The following is a 17,221-nucleotide window of genomic DNA, read 5'->3' on the forward strand; positions in this document are numbered from 1 at the left end:
ATTCCACCATGGCCTGGATTCCGTTGCGCTTGAAGATCACTATACGCAGCACATTGCCAATAGGATTGCAGACTGTGTACAGAACATCCTGAGGCAGATGGGTGAAAAACAAAGACAATGCAGTGTAAATCTGTGATCATAACAATGTGCTGCTTATATTCCTGTGGAATTTTGTCAAATAATGTGCTTTGTGAAAAGGTGAAATATTTTACATTTACTTCAGCAACTAGCTCCATTTATAACTTCTGACAAATTTCCTGAAAACCCGGCCAATAGTTGTTGTACAATTCATAATCAAATGTATAATCTTTGATGACAACATAGTGTATTGTCTTTGTTATCATATAATTATTAACTGTTGTGCAAGCTACTAATTAAAACTTGGTGAGCTGCACAAGGCTTGCAAACCATGCAATGATTAACATTGCGCTAGAGGTAATTCAGGTGATCTAATGTACAACAGATTTAAGAGAACAATGTGAAAAGAACAATGTGAAGTCTCCAACTTTAGTGGACATGTAATACATGATGTGTGAGGGCTCTTACTGTAGTGATGGGGTAGAGTGGATTCTGGATGGAGAGTAGTAACACTTTGTTCCCACTGTTTGGATCATCTGCATTGGTGGGTCTTGTGATTCTCTTGCTAGTGGAGTAGTTGAAGAAGGCCTGTTGGCCAGCGATGTATACAGCTTCTTTAGCCCCATAGGTCACACAACGGTCAGCACTGTCAAGGTTTTCAAACTCTACCAACGCCTGTCTCTTGAATGGCATCATCATCACGTAGCTGTCAGACAGAGAAACATTTATAAAGTTATTAGCCTGTTATAATAACAAAAAAGTATAAACAAAGCAAATTATACTTTGAATATTAAAATGCTAAATGGTATGCATTTCTAGTGCTTTTCAACTCCTCCGAATATTTTGGCCCCCTTCTCATTCCAAAGCAAAGTCCATCAAGATATGGATGACAGAGTTTGGAGTGGATGAACTTGACAGGCCTGCACAGAGTCCTGACCTCAACCCAATAGAACACCTTTGGAATGAATTAGAGCAGAGACTGAGAGCCAGTCTCCTCATCCAACATCAGCGTGTGACTTCACAAATGCGCTTCTGAAAGAATGATAAAAAAATTCCCATAAACATACTTCTAAACCTTGTCAAAAACCTTCCCAGAAGAGTTGAAGCTGCTATAGCTGCAAAGGGTGGACAGACGTCATATTAAACCCTACATGGATTGGGATGTCACCGAAGTTCATATGTGAGTCAAGGCAGATGAGCAAATACTTTTGGCATAGTGTATATAATAGTGTTGTATGTGTGAGAAAGCATGCAGTAAAGGTGTTATCAGAGGCAGTGGGCAGAGCCAGGTTGACAGACACTATGGGCCATCCACACAGAGACACTTTTTGGTTTAAACACAGATGTTTTGCATCATATTGGCCAATTGTCCAAACGAATCCTGTAAACGCACTGCCTGAAGACGCACTTTTCTGAAAACTGGTCCCAGGCTGAAAAAAAAATATCGGCCTTTCATGTTCCTTTGGACGGCGAAGCCGCATAATTGCATACCGATTATGTCATTGTCACACCCCACCCCTAGCCTTCCACCTGTTATCCCGCAACGATAAACTCTGCCTCTTGCTCTCCATTTTTGGTCCATTTTTTCTGCAACAAACAGCATCACCTATAGGCCTGGAATATGTGTTGCGTGTTGAGTTGCACTGAAATGGATCCGTTTGGATGTAAATATTCTTGAAATGATGCCAGGGAAGACGGGAGGAAAAAAGATTGTTTTGGTATGTGTGGACTTATTAGTGAAAGGTTTGGTTAAAGCCAACCTATGGCATCGTTGAGCAACACCTTTAAAAGGAATGTATCAGATGAGATCACAGTACCCTTTACACCCTTTACAGTACCATTTAGGTACACTATGTAGCTTAAGCTATTTTTGGCAACTGTACAGCTCCCCCTAGAGTCCTGTATGTTACTCTGCTGTTGTAAATAGCAAACTTCTTGCAACGTCTCCCCCCCGTACACAATGTAAATGCTTTTGTTGTGGAGGTGAAAGCAAAAACTTTCCAAAGAGCTATATCTACTGACAAAGTAATGTTTATCGATTTCGCAAGATTTGTTGAGGCACTGCTCTTGAAAGTTGCATGGCTGGTTTTCTCAGTAGGGATTCACAACGTCTAAGCTGTATAGCTTTGCCAGCTTTCGCCTCTTTGAAGTTGAAGTCAAGCTGGCTTTGTACAGGTGAAATCTTGCATAGTGTGCCTTTAAAATTCCAATTTCACTATGCATCTGGATAGTTTTATAAGGAATATAATTGTACATATTTACCAGGCAGCTACAGCGCTACATGTACCTGGGCGCTTACAGACATACAGTAAGTCTATTGTGTAGCTGCCTGTCTGCATTAGCATTATGCCTGTCTGCATTATTTTTTCCCGTATCAACAGTATTCAGTGACCACGAGAAACATATTTCTCCTTTAAATCTATCCGTGAAAGAGGAGATCAGTTCTATTTTCTAAGGAATCCAAATATTTCAGATGGAATCCCTGTGGGCTACACTGTGATGACATCAAAGAGTGATCTTAACTCATAGACATTTGATGGCAGAATGTCCTGTTTGATAGCTTTTCCTCTTCAATAAATGAAATCATCATTTAAAAACGGCATTTCGTGTTTACACTAAATTAATATTGAAATTAGTTTGTTTTTCTGAAACATTTTAGTGTGACAAATATGCAAAAAAATAGGCATGAATGGGTCCATGGCATTCAGTAAACCAGATCGCAGAGTTGCCAGTTGGAGTTGACAACATCATGCCAGATGTGTTACCCACTGTAGAGTCTACACATACAAATGGCTGATCTTTGGAATGTCTTCAGCCAGCGAGCAGTGCCAGCATAAAATCACCTCTGCACTGCCTGTATAGAGTCGAAAACATCTGACACTACTGTAGTTCATGCAGCACGACCAGAGAAAAGGTGGAGGTGTGAAAAGCAAGAGACTGGACTTTTTGAAAAAATGCATGGCATACGCAACTACAATCAATGAATTATGTGCGATTGGCAACATTGTACAGGGGGCACATGTATTGTGTTTCTAAAAGCCCTATATGCCATGAGTGTCAGATAACCTTAGGCCATCTGGCCATCAGATGGACTGTGGCAAGATTTAGCCGTGGACCTACTTCGATCACTAGACACACGATCCTAGTTGTGGTACAGTAGATATTACAAATACGACATACTCCAAGATAACTGAGAAACTAATTATTGAGTCAATATTCAGCTGACAACTATTGTGCTGAGAATGGAATCATACATGTGAGACCAACGCCAAAGTGGGAACATGGAAAAGCCCAGCGGAACTCTTGTTTAATAGGAAGATGAGAGGTAAACTGCCGGAAATCACATTTTGCTAAGATGGATCTGGAAGTAAGTGATAAAGATGCAGAACAAAAAGGGAAATACAAGCTGTACGCTGATGAGCAGAAAGAAGCAGAGTACTCGGATGTAGATGTAGGAGAACAAGCCCTGGTGAGACACGAGAAAGTGGAGATGTTCACCACAACGTTCAACTAAACGCCACTTAGTAGCCTACAGTAAGTAAAAACGTCATCAAAGTAACTATGGAATCACCTCCACAGCTCCTGGTATTCTTTCAACCAATTTTATGAGGTACGTAGTCACCTGAACGGATGTTTCCCAACACTCTAAATGCCTGCAGTGCTTCCTTCACTCTAGTAGTCCACTCATCCCAGCTCGTCCTAAGTAAAAGGGACTTCTACATGAAATAGCTTAAGGCATTACTGATTCAAACTCAATTGATGTCAATCAGTGAATTGGCAAATAACCTAGTGGGGTCCAAAATAGGGACAATGTCCATTGTCAATGAACCTATGAATAGTGGGGTCCAATGAAGAAGGGATACATGATTACTATCATTGTGCACACAATAATGTATTGTCTACTTGCTTGTCTATACATAATAGCATGCTCCATTTACTCCATTTTGTCACACAATAACAATGTTATTGGATGTGAATATTCCCACTACAGACTGCCTTTTGTCTGATCAGAAATGAATAGTTAGCTCGACCGGACCAGTTTGTTGATGGTAATGGTAGGAATGGAACCATTCGCAATTTTAAGTTCATGATGCGATTTAATTTTCTCACAATTGTTTAAGTTTAATAAGCTGCAGTCAGTGTTACCTGCAGGATATATGTTAGTTAAGGTGTGGCCCAGGGAGAGGGGTATACTGGGATTTGTCCTATTTGGCAAAGTTGCACATAGCTCTACAATGAAAGAGCCATATATTATTTTTATTATCATATTATTATTTACTTATTTTTGGACAACGTAGCTGCATCACGATAAATGTTTTCTCAACTGGTTGTAATTTTTAGCTGATTCATGGTGCATCGTTACATCCCTAGGTAATGGTAACAGTAGAATTCCCTTTTCGTCAGTTCGTCACACTACAGGAGTACCCATTTTGTCATGCTCCAACAACAACATCCCTGCTGAAAAAAACAGCAAGAAACCAGCTTAGGCTGGTAGCTGGTTTTAGCTGGTCTTTGCTGGTCTTTGCCCAAAACACAGTTATTATTGCTGGTCTTTGCTGGTGTAGCTGGTTAGGCCACCAGCTAGACATGCTGGCGTGACCATCTGAGGAAGCTGGTCGTGCTGGTGTGACCAGCCTGTCGTTTGGGATACAGCTGGTTTAAGATGGTCATGCTGGTGACCAGCCTGTCAAGCTTGACAAAGATGGTCAAGCTGGTTTTCTAGAATAACCAACATAAGCTGGCGTGGCCAGTAAAAACCAGCAATGTAGACCAGCAACACCAACTAAAATGACCAGCTTGAGGTGGTACGACAATCAAAACCAGCTGAATTACCATCATAAGCTGGGTAAACCAGCTGAAGGTGTGTTTTCGCGAGAGTTTTGCTGGTCTAGCTGGTTAACCATCAAAGGGTGGTCAAATAAGCTGGTTAACAAGCTGGTCAACCAGCAAACCACCTTTAGCTGGTCAGGCTGTTTTTTTCAGCAGGGATATAATGCAACCTACATAGAAGAAAAATATTAAATAGTGCAATAGCCAACACACCATTCTTTGTTGTGTAAGTCAGTGTACCATTAACATGAGTTTGAAGTCATTACTTTAGTGCAAAATAACTGCATGGTCAACATTGTCTAAGCATGGTGATATGGCTTTTCTAACTGGACAACAGTACATCTATAACAGTGATAACCCATCTTACCAGATATTTCCAAATTTCTCCAAGGCCTCCACAAGATCAGCCTCCACCACAGACTCACACAGACCCCGCACATGGACTACAGGAGATGGAGCGATGCGGTGTGAATTATCACCATTATCCTGAAGAAATAGAGGAGGAGTGTTATTATCTTGCAAAAGCAAATCACTGACTATTCACTGACAATTCAATTACGTTTGATTAGATTTTCACAGAGAATTCCAAGTTGTAGATCCAACTGATGATAGGCTACATATTGTCCCAGTTTATTCGAATATGAAAACAACTTAAAGGAACACTCCACCGGTGTTCGGCGGTCTGGACTTGACGGGCAGGATTTTGGATTAGTTTTCTATCCCTGTGCAGCTGCTGGAATAGTTTTCTATCCCTGTGCGGCTGCTGCACGGCAGACGTTTCTAGTGGGCTTTGCTCCGTTAAAAACAATGGAGTTCTAATTTCTTTATTGTCACGGCACGCCGCGTACGTGTCTGGTGGGTGCCAGCCTTTAAGCCCAGCACCCACCGGACACGCCGTTCAGAGGTGTGGGCTTGACGCGCAGGATTTTAGAACAGTCTTCTATCCCTGTGCAGCTGCTGCGCGGCAGACGTTTCCAGTGGGCTTTGCTCCATTAATAACAATGGAGTTAAATTTTTTTTCTTGTCGTGGCGCGCCACGTAGGTGTCTGGTGGGCGCTGGCCTTTACTCGCTTAGAAAAGCGGCAGGTATCAACTCGTCTTAGTTAAGAGAATAACGTAGTTTAATATGAAAAAACAGTGGAGTGTTAATTTAATTGATGAAAGATGACCGTTCGTTGAGGGCCAAGCAGCGAATCTGCAAAGGGACCCTTTGTGTTTCTACTTTTTAGGGCCCGAGCACCGAGGTGCGGCCACTGATGCAGCGGCTGCACCGTAGGTGCAAGGCCCTATTATTTTTGCTCAGATTATTATCATTACATTGCATGTAAATGCAATGTACTGTTATCACTGTTCTTCTTAAGATTATTCTTCTTCCGACCAAAATCAAGGGTTAATAACGCTAAAACCACTTTTTGACGTCATTCAAGCACTCCTACAAAGATCTTGTAACGGAGATTTGACGATTGTATTTTTGACATTTGTGAACTTCATACTTTTTGAGATATTTACGATAAAAGAGTTTAAAATTCCCATAGAGTTTACATTGAGATCCTTTGGCGGCAAAGATTAATTGAAACGTCAGTGCTCAGCTGTCAGTAATCAAGGATCAAGAATCAAAGCCATGCCACCGCTGCGCTAAACCAGGCTATGGTTGACACAGACATTGAAGAAAATGAACCAAATTTGGTGGGCTTGTGTGTTATTGCTATCGCTAGTCAGAGACAGAGCTCTGGCCTAGGGTGTAGCTTTAGGGATTCTATAGCGCTACCTAGTGCATTGTTTGTTGAGGTTGACACATACCCTCACGAAAATGAACCAAATTTGATGGGCTTGTGCATCATTGCTATCGTTAGTCAGAGACAGAGCTCTGGCATAGGGTGTGGCTAAGGGATTCTATAGCGCCACCTAGCGAGTTGTCTGTTGTGGTTGACACATACATTCACGAAAATTAACCAAATTTGGTGGGCATGTGGGTTGCTCATGCACATGCCCACCAACACGCACATGTTGCTTTGTTAGATTCCGAAATGTCACAGGTCCGCACCGCAGCTTGCGGCTATATTTATTATTATTCCTCTGCCATAGACCTCTGATGTTTGCCTACAAAGAAAGAGACCATCTTTTCCCATATGAGGAGATCCATTATCTTTTTCAATATCTCCCATGGAAAAATAAAATGGGAATTTTGCATTATCACGCCTGTATCTCGTGGGGACAAAGAAATGGGAAATGCTGACGTTTTGCTCTACACGTTTTGCCTTCTCTGCCTTCCTCTGCCTTCAAGTGGATATTGTGACCTTCTGTACGTTAATACCCGGATTTCCTTATATAGGAAAGATGGCAATGACCAACTCTTGCAGTATCGCCCCCACCGACAACGTATAGTATTGTATTGCATGCTTCGGCACGTCGTGTATCAAAAACTGGGATGACACATTTTGCTACGCAATATGCATCAACACATAATGGCGGCCGAAGTGTAGCGATGCGTATCCTCACAGGCGTGTGTAGCAATGCGTAGCGGTGTAGTGTGTAGCAATGCGTAGCAATCCTTAGCGGTTCTAAATTCAGTGTAAACCACGGCCTCTCGGGGCTTATTAAATAAGCCATGCCTTGTTCCCACCCTGAATGCGTTAGGTATTTATTGAGTATGCACAAAGTATCAGTGGTTTCATAGCAAATGTTTTCAACTTCAATGAATACTTATTTATACTGTGGCCCAACTTATTCAAAGTTGTTCTTTAACATTAATGTTGCAATCTGAATGCCTACTTTCCGTGCCAACACAGTGTTTTTGAACCTTTTTTGAGCCACATTATATTTTTCACTTTACAAAGCTCCCACCCGTGCCTCCAGTGATTGTTGCTCCCACTATGGTGACAGCAGTATTTACTCACATTTGCAGGCACATATGGCGAAATGTTTTTGAACCCAGAGAGCCAGGGTCTCTGACAGCCAACCCCAATCCCTTCTGCCTGACAGCGGGGAAAGGTTGTGAAATTGGCACACTTGATCTCTCACGGCACACTGGTGTGCTGCTGAACAGTGATTTAAAATCACTGATATAACACAATGACGTTGAAATAACATAAATACTTACTTCACTAAACAATTTCACTGAAACCACTTCATCAAATTGGGTTATCACAGCATGAATCCGTTTCGTAAACCTAGATATTTCATTCAAATGCAACTGATGTAGAGTACATGATAAGTTAGCCCAGCGATTCTTTTTTTTTTTCTTCAGTGCAGCCAAACAAGAAATGAGTTCATATCTCTTCAATGTTTTACTGTCTTAAAACCAAAAGTTGTACATGGACTTATGACACCATAACGAGGATCCACAAGAAATGAAGTGCCCTTTGACCTCTAAGGGGCGCTGAAATTTCAAAAATGAAAAGCCAGAAACATTTTCACAGGTCACAAATGTTGCCCATTCGTCACTAAACAGCACTGTTGATGCACATGTTTTGCTTTTTGAAGCCTTTTACAGTCAGTGGAAAACAGCAGCAAAGGTGCTAAACAGGAAATGACCTTATAACTCAAATGAAACTTTGTAAGCTGTGAGTGCTTACAATCATATGCCAGGGGCCGTATTCACAAAGAATCTAAAAGGCTAAAAGTAGCTCCAGAAGTGGCAAATTCAGGAGAAACATTTTTATTGAGCACCAATTAAAATACAAAACATCCACAATGGAACAGCAGAATGACAAAAACAATGCTCATAATTCCATGCTCATAATTCCATGCCCTTACTCCACCCACCCCTCCTCCATTTCTGAGGGCCCATCTCACAACCCCACCTGTCTCTGGGTAACAAACACTACAAAAAAAAACCATCATAACAGAAACATAAGATAACTTAAATCAAAAAATAAAATAATAACAAAACTGGGGTGAAGTTATGACAATAAAGGTCGGCTCCTCAGGAGCGATGTCTAAAGACTCCATGATGGACAGTGGGGGGGTTAAAATTTTATCAAAGCTCTTCAGAGAACCCTTGAGGGAAAACCTCAGCCTTTCCAAATATTATTAAGACCTAGATATGCATGGCTCAGTATGGGGCTTGTAAGGTGGTAGTACCACAAGAACAGTTATTCACCCCAATAATACTTATCAAAGATGGTATATTCAAATGGAACTAGACACTAAACCAAAAAAAGATCTCTTTTATTAATGAATACGAGATAGTGAGAAAGGCAAACCTGGAGATATTTATGCTAACTCTCTTGGCTCCTGAGTAATCAAAAGTCTCAAACTCAAAACTATTTTTTGAGTGTGAAGGGTCACATGTGAAAAGAAGACATCCGGCGTGAATCAATCTACCTGTACTGCTGTGTGAGGTCACAGAGTCAGTAGGAAAAAGAATGAGAAAATTTGATTCAACAAAGATCTATAGTTAACAGGCAGCTTACACTAACTGAAAGGGGCATATAAACTCATTGTCAGTTTAATTTACCTACAGTATGCCCCACTCAGTTAATGTTAGTAGTCGGTTTGCTATTCGGCCTACAGTATGTTGTATCAAATTGGACAGCACTTTACTCTTCCCTACTGACCTCAAACAGAGCTAAGGATTGAATCACACCAGATTTCTCCTTTAGTATGACACAGTATAAACATACATGGGGGTTGAGTGCCAAATTAATAGTGAATTAAATATGAACGAAGGTCCAACTTTAGAAGAGGGAACTATTTGCCATTACAAAGACTTAATAATGAGTTATTTGTACCCTATTAGCACTTGTGGTTTAGTGTCTGGTTCCATTTGAATAGACCATCTTTGATTAGTATTATTAGGGGTGAATAACTGTTCTTGTGGTACCACCACCTTAAAAGCACCATACTGAGCCATGCATATCTACTGATGGTCTTAATTCATTATGCAACAACTTATTTAATAACTATGAATAAGGGGTAATAGAGTGCGTAAGTGAAAGTGTCACGTTGTCCCGGTAATGCGATTTCCTGTTCTAAACAAACGACCTGCAAGTGGCATTTTCTATTGCCTCACCGTGTTGTCTCTTCTCAAAATGAAAATAAATGAATTTCAAGCAGTAAAAATCACTACCATGTCGAGGCGTTCATGTATGCTTCTGATGTACTAAAAGGAGACGTTCACGCTAGCATGAAAAAAAAGGTTTATTATGTAACGGCAAGCTGGACTAATCTATGATTACATGGAGTTAGCTAATGTCAACTCGTAAATTAATTTGCGCAAAAACGTGGCTTTTTCTGTAAAACAATCATCTGGCATAGGATTTCACATTGTGAATGGTTTGTTTAGAACAGAAATTTTGGTTGTTACGGAAACGTGACGTCACACTTACGCACTCTATTAGGAGCTTACACAGGGGAAATTCCTAATTAAGGGTTTAGTAAGGGTAGAATAACGTCTTGCAGAATAAGGTATTAATCAGTGACTTATAATGACTAAAAGATGGTTAGTATGCTACTAATATACATGTTAGTAAGCAGCTAATTAATGGTGAATATATGTGTTGTATAATTTTTAGTACAATGTACTCTTAATGGTCAGATAAAATCCTTTATGGGGTAGGAGATTGTTTCGGAAGCATTTTTTGCTACCTGAAAAAGGATAACAGAATATCATCAACCCAAAACTGTTTCCCCTGTCCACACGTGAACACTGAAACCGTTCTCAAAAAAGTTCACATTGGACAGAATTTTTCAAAATCCTTGTTTCAGTGACCTAAAAAGGAGTTTGCATAAGGACAAAAGGCATAGCAAAATGTAAGTATCAATACCCAGGTTTGTGTGGATGAGGTCTTTTGTTGCAGGACTCCTATTGACAAAGGGTTAGGCCTATAACATTTTCATAATGATTTATAATTACTGAGATGTTTTCACTGTGTTTACCCTTACAGTTTGAAGTATAATAAAGCTTCTACAAAGCTTAATTTACTTCATAAAAAAGTACTGATGATTACAGAGGTGAAAGACCTTCACTGTAATGAATGCATGATATACTGTCTATAGTGCATAAAGCATAAAAAGTGCACTATATCATATGCATTAATATAATATGCAATGCACTATACACTAATTACTAAGTAATTACTTATGCTTAGTAATGCATTAGGAATCTTCATGCTAAAAGGGCTACAATAAAATCATTATGCTTTCTTACTGATGAGTAGTCAAGAGATGCAAGGTTCATAGAAAATGTTACCAAAAGTGGTTAATATTTGAAATATTTTAACTTCAAACAGTTCAAACATCACTATGATCTCTTCTTGGTGAGGCAAGGCCAAGACAACACAACAGAGGTTCATCAGAGAACAAAAAAATAATATAGAACCAAAGTGTCTAAGAGGGGGTTGAGCCCAAGATTTTCAGATGGTACTGCTGATCCAATGGCTTTAAATGTAATGGCAGCTTGTGGCAGCTACAGAGAACCAATGAAGTGACTAGCAGAGGAGTTACATGTGTCTTGACTGATTAAAGATGTATTACAACGCAAAATGCAAAACAAACAAAAAGACAAAGGGATCAAGTTCTCCCCAACACAAACATTATCATACCCTTTAAAAAGTGAATGCACTGATCTGTTGTTGGAGACAAATCTTAGACTGGTAACATTTCTACACTCTTGGTGTATCTCACTCAGCAGCAGAACGAGAGCTACATTCGAGCAGTAAAGATAGAAACGGCGTTCATTTGCTCCACAAATACTACATGAGGCAATAGGTGTGGTGTTAGACCACAGTTATTTTAAGGTCACAATGTTTTTTTGTTTAAAAAAGAAACTTCAAACTGTAATTTCAAGGAACAGAGAAACAGCATGTCTCAGATAGTACCCTTCTGTCACTGCAGTGCATGCACTGTGTGCACTGTGCTTAGTCTTGAGTGCGTACTGTACATTTCAACAGAATAGTGTTCAAATTCCATGCACTTAGTGAAAATGGTGCGGTGCAGCCCCCTCCCTCTTTCCATCATTGTGGACAGGGTTCACAACTTTGAATTCCTTGGAACCCTAATCTCGGAGTGACTCACATGGACAAACACCACGGCAGTAGAGAAGAAGGCACAACAGCGCCTGTATTTCCTCTGACTACTTAAAAAGAGTGACCTGCCTGAGAAGCTGTTGGTGTTCTTCTACCACTCCTCCATAAAGAACATCCTGATGTACTGTGTGACTGTGTGGTACGCTGGATGCTCTGCAGCAGACAAAAAGCTATACAGAGAGTGATTAACAGAGCACAGAAGATCATTGGCTGTTCTCTTCCCTCTCTAGAGGATATTTCCAACTCAAGACTGTGTTATGTTTGCCATTGCCATGGCAACGCTGCGTGCTGATTGGTTTTTTGGAGTTTGTCACGTCAGAACGTGAGTTAGGAAGTTGTGTGTTGTGTGACTAAATAAATGGAGTAGTTACGCTCCGACTACAGCTCTGCGAATCGTGTCGGTTTATTCCCATAACATTGGCGACGAGAATGGCTGACTGTTCTCTACCTCCACCCTCTCCTTTCCTGGCTCTACCCGGAGAACCTCCCGTGCCATGGATTCGTTGGATCGGTTCGTTTGAAACTTATCTCCTTGCTGCCGGCTTGGAAGACGTGTCCGACGTGAGGAAGCGTGCATTGTTGTTGCACTGTCTTGGAGCAGAAGGACAACGAGTGTTCGGAACGTTTGCTAACACCACAACATATGACGAAGCTGTGAAACTACTCAAGGAGCATTTTGCAGCACCACAGAGTGCTCTTCTCCGTCGTGTTGTGTTCTGGCGGCGACATCAGAGAGCGGGTGAGTCTGTGTCCCAATACGTGGCTGACCTACGAGGCTTAGCTAGCTTCTGCAAATTTAAAACATTGCAAGATGAACTGATACGTGACCAACTCATCTTACACACTAATTGTGACAAAATTAGGGACAAACTGCTGTTGGAAAATGATGACCTGACATTAGCCCAGGCCCTTAAGATAGCACTACAAGTTGAGTCTGCATTAGAATGCGCTGCCAGTCTGTCTTCTCCCGCCTCTCTGCCTCTGCATGATCAGACAGTGGATACACCAGCACAGGCACGAACGGCCTCCATCAGCCCTATTAACAGCCCAGACATGATACAAGTAGCCTCACAACCCCGTGAGAGATCACAACAGCCATGTGGTAACTGTGGTTCACAAACTCACAATTCCAGAGCACAAGCATGTCCTGCACGGGGAAAAGCCTGCTCCAACTGTGGAAAGCTCAATCATTTCCACAAAGTATGTAGGTCTGCCCCAGCCAGAGTCCACCGACAACACCCAGTAGCTCCTCCAACTGTTATCCATAATGTCCGCTCAGGACGAGTTTCATTTAAAACCTGTTCTCTAATGCTGGATGATGTCACTCTGCCCCTCCTCCTTGACACAGGGGCCACTGTGTCACTTTGGATTTAGTAACCTATAAGCGTTTCTTCTCCCATAAGCCACTGGGACCAGCCTCTACAACTTTGCGAGGTTATGGAAATTCTGAAATAGACATAGTGGGCTCTCTACAGTTGCCTGTACGCTACGGGGGGAAGGCCCTACCGACATTCACCTTCCATGTGTCACGCCATGGGACCAACCTACTTGGCCTTGACCTCTTCAACGGCCTCGGATTCACCCTACTGGATACAACAGGCTCAGAAATCCACACTGTCGCCACCCCAGAGCACCAACAGTGGCCAACATTGTTTGACGGGGTGGGTTGTCTCACTGCTTTTGCCCATCAGCCCCTGGTAGACCATACCGTAACACCAGTGGTGCAACCACTCCGCCGTTCCCCTCTAGCACTGCGGGATGACATCTCATCTGAGCTACGGCGCATGCTAGATGAGGACATAATTGAGCGTGTGAATGCTTCGCCGTGGATATCCAACCTGGTGGTGGCGAAAAAGAAGACAGGAGGCCTGCGCATCTGCGTGGACCTCAGAGCTGTAAATAAGGCCATAATACCTGATCGCTACCCTTTGCCAACAACAGAGGAGCTCACAGCTCAGTTCTATGGATCCACTGTTTTTTCAAAACTTGACCTCCGCCAGGGCTACCTCCAAGTTCCTTTACACCCTGATAGCCGCAACCTAACCGCCTTCATTACCCATGAAGGTGTCTTTCGCTACAAACGCATGGCTTTCGGACTGAGTTCCGCTCCAAGCTGTTTTCAAAAAATCATGGCTTCCATCCTGGCAGGGATCCCGGGCGTGGCCGCTTATCTTGACGACATTGTTGTTCATGGAACCACCACTGCAGTGCACGACGAACGCCTCCACAGAGTGTTTAAGGCATTAGCGGAGCACCACCTCACACTCAATGGAGACAAGTGTGTTTTTGGGGCCTCAGTCATTGAATATGTGGGGTTCCGCCTCTCAGCTGAGGGCATAAGCCCACTTCACTCGAACACAGAGGCCATCCAGCGAGTCCCTGAGCCCACATCACCAGCCCAGGTTGCGTCCTTCCTGGGGATGACCGCATATTATCTTCGTTTTTTGCCTCAGTACTCATACACAACTGCTCCACTACGCAAGCTGATGAAAAACGATGAGCCCTGGCTCTGGACACCCGCCTGTGCAGAGGCGGTGCATCGCCTAAAGTCACAGCTCACTTCACCACCGGTCTTAGCACACTTTGATCCAGCCAGCCCCACACTTGTCACCTGTGACGCCTCAGCTATCGCCATTGGTGCTGTGATGTCCCAACTCCAGGGTGGCGTGGAAAGGCCAATCGCTTTTGCCTCTCGAGCACTCAGCCCTACAGAACAGCGTTACTCGGTAGGGGAGCGAGAGGCGCTAGCCTGCCTCTGGGCTTGTGAGCGGTGGCACATGTACCTGTACGGACGCAAATTCACCCTGAGAACAGACCACCAAGCACTCACCACTCTCCTGGCCACGTCAGGCACTGGCCACAAACCACTTCGTCTGCACCGCTGGGCTGACCGCCTACAGCAGTACAACTATGGTCTGCAGTTCACACCAGGGCGTGACAATGTGGTGGCCGACCTGCTGTCACGTTCAATCCCTACTCAACCCACATCTCCGGTTCAGGATCTTGAGCATGACCAAACAGAGCAGGACCTCATACAGCTTCTCCATGCACCACTTCAGGAAACTGTGTCACTGCGTGAGCTGGTGGATGCTTCAGCAGCCGACCCTGTCCTCTCTGTAGTGTCAGCATACATTAGACATGGCTGGCCCACAAAAGTACCAGATGAGCTCTCACCCTATTTCAGAATCCGTGAGCAGCTGGCATGCTGGAACGACACTTGTGTTGCTAGGGGGCTCTGCACTGTGGTCCCGAGTGCCCTTCGTGCGCGTGTTCTTGCTATGGCACACGAGGGTCACTTGGGCATAGTCAGGCTCAAACAACGGTGTCGGGACCTTGTTTGGTGGCCAGGGATTGACAGAGACATCGAGACCCTGGTCAGGGACTGCACCGCTTGTCTTCTCAGTGGCAAGACCAGGGCCCCAGGCCCGCCCCCACCCATGCAACCCTTGAACTGGCCATCCCATCCATGGGAGCACCTCCAATTGGACGTCTGTGGAGAGTTACATGGGGTGCCACACCACCAACGGTTTCTGGTCGTGATCTATGACCTCCACTCTAAGTGGCCTGAAGTTGCACCCGTGGGCTCCGTCACCGCCAAAGTGCTAATTGACATCTTAGACTCACTGTTTGCACGATGGGGTTTGCCCAAGAAAATCACCACCGATAATGGGCCTCAGATGGTCTCACATGAACTGTGCACCTACCTGAAAGAGAAAGGGATTCAGCATATTCGCACGGCTTACTATAACCCATCAGCTAACGGGGGGGTCGAAAGGCTGAATCAGTCCCTCAAGAATGGAATAAGGGCACACCTCGCTCAAGGGTGCACGTTTCATGCCAGCCTCCTCCAGACGCTCTTACACTACCGCGCCACCCCACATGCCACTACGGGAGCCTCCCCAGCATCCCTCATGCTGGGACGGGAGCTCCAGCTGCCTTTGGATAGACTTCGCCCTGTTCTGGCCCAGGCTCCAGTTCATCCAATCCAAGCAAGGGTTAATGCCCGTCAGAGCCAGATGAAGAACTGGTTTGACCGGAGACGGCGAGCCAGGCCACCCGCCATTGCTGCTCGAGACTGGGTCAGGATCCGCCGACCCCACCGTGACAACAAACTGCAGTCGTTCTGGTCAGATCCAGTCCAGGTCAGCCAACAGCTTGGGCCCGCCACATTCAGGCTCGTGGATGGCACTCGCTGGCATGCCAGTCGTCTGCGCAAAGTACAGGCACCCTCTGGGCCAGGTCTGAACACGGCCCCATGGTCTGACCTCGCAGCAGCCCCAGCTCTTCCACAACTCGACGCCCCAGCGCCTCCTGTCCAGCTAGAAGCCATGGAAGCAACCCCTGACACCTGTGCCGACCACCAGCCTCGCCCAGCCCGTGCACATACCCGGCCTGCACACTTGAATGATTTTGCAACTGAGTATCACACTTAGATTCTTGTAAGGGGGGGGGGAAATGTTATGTTTGCCATTGCCATGGCAACGCTGCGTGCTGATTGGTTTTTTGGAGTTTGTCACGTCAGAACGTGAGTTAGGAAGTTGTGTGTTGTGTGACTAAATAAATGGAGTAGTTACGCTCCGACTACAGCTCTGCGAATCGTGTCGGTTTATTCCCATAACAGACTGCTCTCTAAAACTCTCTCTGGTCACCCACTAAAGCCACCAAAAAAACACATGACTGCTCTCATCCTGGTCACCCACTAAAGCCACCAAAATTGCAGACGACTCTCATCCTGGTCACTCACTGTTTGAACTCTTGCTTGTTGCCTCACTTGTTGATGTTACAGTACATGTCTAAAACCAGGACTAGTAGATTTAGGAATAGCTTCTTTCCCAAAGCAAAATGAAGCTAATGAACAGTTTGCACTAGTTAATCAGCACTTCCACATTAGACTATTATTAGATAGATAGATAGATAGATAGATAGATAGATAGATAGATACTTTATTGATCCCCAAGGGGAAATTCAAGGTCCCAGCAGCTTGCGACACCACCCACAACATACAATACAATGTAAACAGGAAAATACAAAGCAAATCAACATGACTAAAGGAGCAGTATAATACTATGGATAAGATGTGCATGATTGTAGGCTACTGAGGATTGGTACTGTGATCCAGTATGATGTATGTGTCAAGTTGGTAGTGCAAATAAGTCCAACAGTGCAACAGTGCAAGATTAAATTCTAGTGACCAGCAATAAATATGTACAGTACAAAATGTAAAATGTAAGATGTAATTAATAGACTCCACTTAGTGTGAGATTGTGGAAGTTGTGTTTTTGTAA

The 17,221-nt window shown here is 43.6% G+C and overlaps 1 protein-coding gene across 1 annotated transcript in view; it reads right to left on the minus strand.

Moving 5' to 3' along the window:
- LOC134095600 (heterogeneous nuclear ribonucleoprotein L-like) overlaps window positions 1-17,221 on the minus strand; it is a 47,581-nt gene that overhangs the window by 17,767 nt on the left and 12,593 nt on the right. The window contains exons 2-4 of the mRNA XM_062549229.1: window positions 5,276-5,394; window positions 547-784; window positions 1-88 (exon numbers count right to left, since the gene is read on the minus strand). Of these exons, the coding sequence (XP_062405213.1) occupies window positions 1-88; window positions 547-784; window positions 5,276-5,394 (445 nt within the window). The remainder of the gene's footprint in view (window positions 89-546; window positions 785-5,275; window positions 5,395-17,221) is intronic.

This window comes from Sardina pilchardus, chromosome 1 (assembly GCF_963854185.1).
Source record: "Sardina pilchardus chromosome 1, fSarPil1.1, whole genome shotgun sequence".
NCBI classification, from domain to species: Eukaryota; Metazoa; Chordata; class Actinopteri; order Clupeiformes; family Clupeidae; genus Sardina; species Sardina pilchardus.